This window comes from Penaeus monodon, chromosome 8, assembly GCF_015228065.2.
Source record: "Penaeus monodon isolate SGIC_2016 chromosome 8, NSTDA_Pmon_1, whole genome shotgun sequence".
Classification (NCBI taxonomy): domain Eukaryota; kingdom Metazoa; phylum Arthropoda; class Malacostraca; order Decapoda; family Penaeidae; genus Penaeus; species Penaeus monodon.
In genome coordinates this window covers 51,025,571-51,030,570 of record NC_051393.1, presented here as the reverse complement: position 1 = coordinate 51,030,570, position 5,000 = coordinate 51,025,571, and the positions used below count along the sequence as shown (strand labels likewise).

General features: G+C 36.9%; 1 protein-coding gene across 3 annotated transcripts in view; it reads right to left on the bottom strand.

Annotated features, from left to right (window-relative positions):
- Positions 1-5,000, bottom strand: part of LOC119576417 (xaa-Pro aminopeptidase 1-like) — a 23,659-nt gene that overhangs the window by 2,482 nt on the left and 16,177 nt on the right. For 2 of the 3 annotated variants that reach the window (XM_037924112.1, XM_037924115.1), the window contains 5 exons: positions 4,980-5,000; positions 3,699-3,855; positions 3,104-3,180; positions 2,537-2,605; positions 1,018-1,094 (listed from right to left, as the gene is read on the bottom strand). The exon at positions 4,980-5,000 is cut by the window's right edge and continues 196 nt beyond it. In XM_037924112.1, coding sequence (XP_037780040.1) covers positions 1,018-1,094; positions 2,537-2,605; positions 3,104-3,180; positions 3,699-3,855; positions 4,980-5,000 — 401 coding nt within the window. Of the gene's footprint in view, positions 1-1,017; positions 1,095-1,853; positions 1,896-2,536; positions 2,606-3,103; positions 3,181-3,698; positions 3,856-4,979 lie in introns of all 3 variants that reach the window. The other variant, XM_037924113.1, reaches the window with a different exon arrangement.

The following is a 5,000-nucleotide window of genomic DNA, read 5'->3' as shown; positions in this document are numbered from 1 at the left end:
TTCCACTGCTATTTCTTCTGCAACTATTCTGCTACCATCACCATTAATACTATTACTATCACTACGACTACTAATACTATTACTATCACTACGACTACTAATACTATTACTATCACTACGACTACTAATACTATTACTATCACTACGACTACTAATACTATTACTATCACTACTAATATTATTACTACCGCTGTTGCTACTACTTCTATTACTACTACTACTATCACTACAACAACAATTATGTCAACACTACTACTGCTATTACTACTTCGAATATTACTACTACTACTACTACTATTGCGAACACCACTACTACTATTATTACTACTAATACTACTAGTACTACTACACGACTGTCACTGCTACTATTACTACTGCCGCTGCAACACCATCAACAAAAACAAGAACAGTTGCAACTTTAGCAAACGCAACAGCAACAATACTAACAAAAACATTACAACCAACAATATCAATAACAATAATAAAATAATAACAATAACAGTAATTAAAATTATAACAATAATCACAGCAATAACAATGATAACAACAATAATAACAGCAACAATAACAACAACAATAATAACAATAATAACAATAACAACAAAAATAACAACAATAACAATGATAACAACAACAATAATAACAACAATAATAACAACAATAACAACAATAATAACAAGCACAACATTAGCAACATTAACAACATCCAACAATAATATCATTAACAACCACAGACTAAACAACTGCAGTGAGGACAATAGCAAAAACAATAAACGTAACATCAACAACATTACCAACAACAACTAACCAGTACCATCATCACCACCACCAATAACATCACCACCAACTACATCACCACCAACATTACCAACACCAACATCACCACCAACAACACCACCACCACCACCATCCCCACCACCACCAGTAACATCAGCACCACCACCAACACCACCCCCACCTCCACCCCCACCACCACCACCCCCACCACCACCAATTACAAAAAAAATCTTCCTCTACCGGCGTGGTTTTCCTCACTGTGACCATAATGTTCTCGAGCCGGATACCGTATTCGTTGTCCTTGTAGAAACCGGGTTCTGGGTGGCGAAGAAGGAGAAAGGGAGTAAGTGATAATGATAAGAGAAAGGAGGATAATGAGTGAAGGATGAGAAGTGTTGGGTATGGTCAATGTAGGGATGTTGAGATTTTTTGTTGGTTTATGAATGTGTGTGAGTGTGTGTGTGTGTTTGTGTGTGTGTGTTGTTTGTGTGTGTGTGTTGTTTGTGTGTGTGTTGTTTGTGTGTGTGTGTGTTGTTTGTGTGTGTGTTTGTGTGTGTGGGTGTGTGTGTGTGTGTGTGTGTGTGTGTTTTGTATGTGTGTGTGTGTGTGTGTGTGTGTGTGTGTGTGTGTATTTTCTTTTCTTTTCTTTTTTTTTTAATACAAATACACATTAATCAATAGTTTTTTTTTTAAGTAGTAACCTAAATATTGCTTAAAATTACATAAATAATTATTGTCAAACACACCAGTCAATCTATAAAACACATATATACACACATACATATATACAAGCACACACACAAACACACACACAAAACACAACACACACATGCAACACACATACATACACACATACACATACGCAACACTCATAAAACAACACAGCGTAACATACACACACACACACGCGCACAAAACACACACAAACACACACACAAACAAACACACACACACACACACACACACACACACAAAACACACTCACAAAACACAACCACACACACACGCAAAATGTGAAAACGAAATAACAATACTAACAACAGCTAAGCATGTCCATCTGTACCATAATTACTTACCATTGGAATCGAAGTACCCGGGTTCATACGCTGGGCTTAAGGCTACAATAACACACAACGAAAGCATTACATTACGTAAATACACTATAAAGCGAGAGAGTCCTTTGGAAAAGGAGGATGATTATGTGCCTCTGAGTGTGCGTTGAATAAAGCATAGGGAAAGATAAAGTACATGCATGTATTATGTATGTATGCGTATGATTTTTGTATCTGTATGGGTGTAGGTATTTACATTATGTATGTCTGTATATCCTGAGTGTCCATCGGATTATATAAACATACATGCATATACAGTACACATAGATGTATATGCAGCACACATACATGTATATACAATACACATACATGTATATACAGTACACATACATGTATATACAATACACATAAATGTATATACAGTACACATACATGTATATACAGTACACATACATGTATATACAGTACACATAGATGTATGTGTGTATATACAGTTCACATGCATGTACGTATACACAGTACACATGCGAATATGTATATAAAGTGCACATGCATATATGCCTATTTATGTAAAAACGTACAGTAAGCATAGATAAACTTATGCACATAATACACACTCCTCTACGTGCACATCCGCAGAATGACACCATTCACCAGAGAAAAAAAATGGAAATAAAATTTTCTGTTTGTATGTCGGGAATCTTTACCGTCTGAGAAGAAATAACCGGGATAAAAAGGGTGACTTTCTGTGCCATAAATTCTGATCTGCGTTGGTGCTACGAGGGAAAGAGAGAAAAATCAAAATACGCTTCGATAAATGAGGCACAAGGCAACGCAACAAGAAAGAAAAGATGATGATGGTGATAGTCATAATAAAAGGGGTAATATTAAGAATTATTTCCTATCCTAATATGGATAATGATTATCATATATTTACTCTTAATCTTCAAAAGCAAAAGGTTATTGAAAATAATGATAATAACAACAATGACAATAAATTTGATAATGATAACAAGGTTATAGATAAGTGATCATAAAAATGATAATATCAATAAAGATAATAATGACAATAGTAATAAATATGATGATGATGATAATGATAATAATAATAACAATAGTAATAATGATAATAATAACAATAATAATAATAATAATAATAATGATAATAATAATAATAGTAATAATAATAATAAAAGTAATAATGATAATAATAATACAATAATGATATTGACACTGATACTAACAGTGATATCGATAACAAAAACACGACTTACATTCATGAACCCCAAGGAACATGCCGATGCCATGCCCTGTTCCATGCCTGTAATCGAGACCAATTTCATACAGGTGTCTGGAGGGGGAAAAAATAAACGAGGAGTTTGGTCAGATGTGATAAACAAGGTAGGATGATAGTTTATCATAGGCATTTATACGAAGGTAATAAAGGAAATTCTGCGGGCAACAGGGACCAAGCTAACCCCGGAACAGTAATTATGATACTAACCATTGTTAAAACCTCACACTCACTTCCTCGCATAACCAGACTCACTTCTTTATATAACCACACACACTTCCTCACACCTCACACAACCGCACTCAACCCCTCACACTTACACACTCACCCCCTCACACCTCACGCAACCACCCCCACCCCTCACCACCTATACACCCTCCCCCCTCAAATACCCTCAAACACCCCCCTCCTACCCCCTCTCAAACCCCTCCTACCCCCTCTCAAACACCCCTCCCCTCCTCAAACCCCCCTCCCCACCTCAAATCCCCTTTAACCCCCTCCTACCCCCCTCTCAAACCCCTCCTACCCCCTCCTCAAACCCCCCTTCCCCCTCTTCAAACGCCCCCGTCACCCACCTCCTCGCAAGCACATCGAGCCGGGTATCTGTCGTGCCCTCGGGAAAGACGACGGAGGCGAGGTCCACGTGTCCGGCCAAGACGCGGGTGTACGCTTCAATTTGTTCGTCTGTGGGCTCCCCGTAGTGCATTGTGCGGGTCACGTCTGTTGTGCCGTCTGTGGGCAGAGTAGGCGTGCGGTTGTAACCTGGGGTTGAAACTTGCATGTGGCGTTGTAACTTGGGGCTGAAACTTGGATGTTGGGTTGTGACTTGGGGCTGAAACTTGGGGTTGAAACTTGGATGTTGGGTTGTGACTTGGGGTTGTAACTTGGGGTTGAAACTTGGATGTTGGGTTGTGACTTGGGGTTGTAACTTGGGGCTGAAACTTGGGGTTGAAACTTGGATGTTGGGTTGAAACTTTGGGTTTAACTTAAATGTTGGGTTGTGACTTAGGGTTGAAACTTGGATGTGAGGCTGTAACTTGGGGTTGAAACTTGGATGTTTGGTTGTGACTTGAGGTTGTAACTTGGATGCGGTGGGGGGAGGGGCATTGTTTGTTTGTGGTGAAAGGTGTCTTGTTTGTACATTGTTTGTAAGAAATGGTTGAAACCAACCATTTTCCCTGCAAATAAACAAACCATTGTTTTGTTTGCTGGTGGAAGAGGCCTCTTAGTGGGGGGGGGGGGTTGTTTGTGGCTGGGAAAGATGTTTGTGTGCGGACGAGTTCGTTTATTTGTTTGTTTGTGGGAAGAATGCTCTAAAATCTCTTTAGGATTATAGTGACATATATTTTTAAGCATAATATATATATATATATATATATATATATATATATATATATATATATATATATATATATATATATTAACATATCAATGTTTTAATGAATCTATTAATTTTCTTTTGTTTTTGTTTCTATTCTTTTTTTTCTTTTTTTTTTTATCTGTTTTGTTGTTGCTATATACTACACTTTAAGTCTATGGGGTGTTATATATATTCATAAATATATATACATATATATATATATATATATATATATATATATATATACACAAATAAACAAATACAAAAATACACCTAAAAGTCCTAAAACAAATAAACAAAAAAAATCACCTAAACACCAGAAAAAACAACAAAAACAACAAAAAACGCCTAAAACAAATAAACCAAACAAACAAACAAACAAAAAAACGCCTAAAACAAATAAACCAAACAAACAAACAACAACAAAAACGCCTAAAACAAATAAACCAAACAAGCAAACAAATGCAACAAAAAAGCGCTCCCGCCGCCCTCCCACCCTTGTACTGAGCGCCGGAAT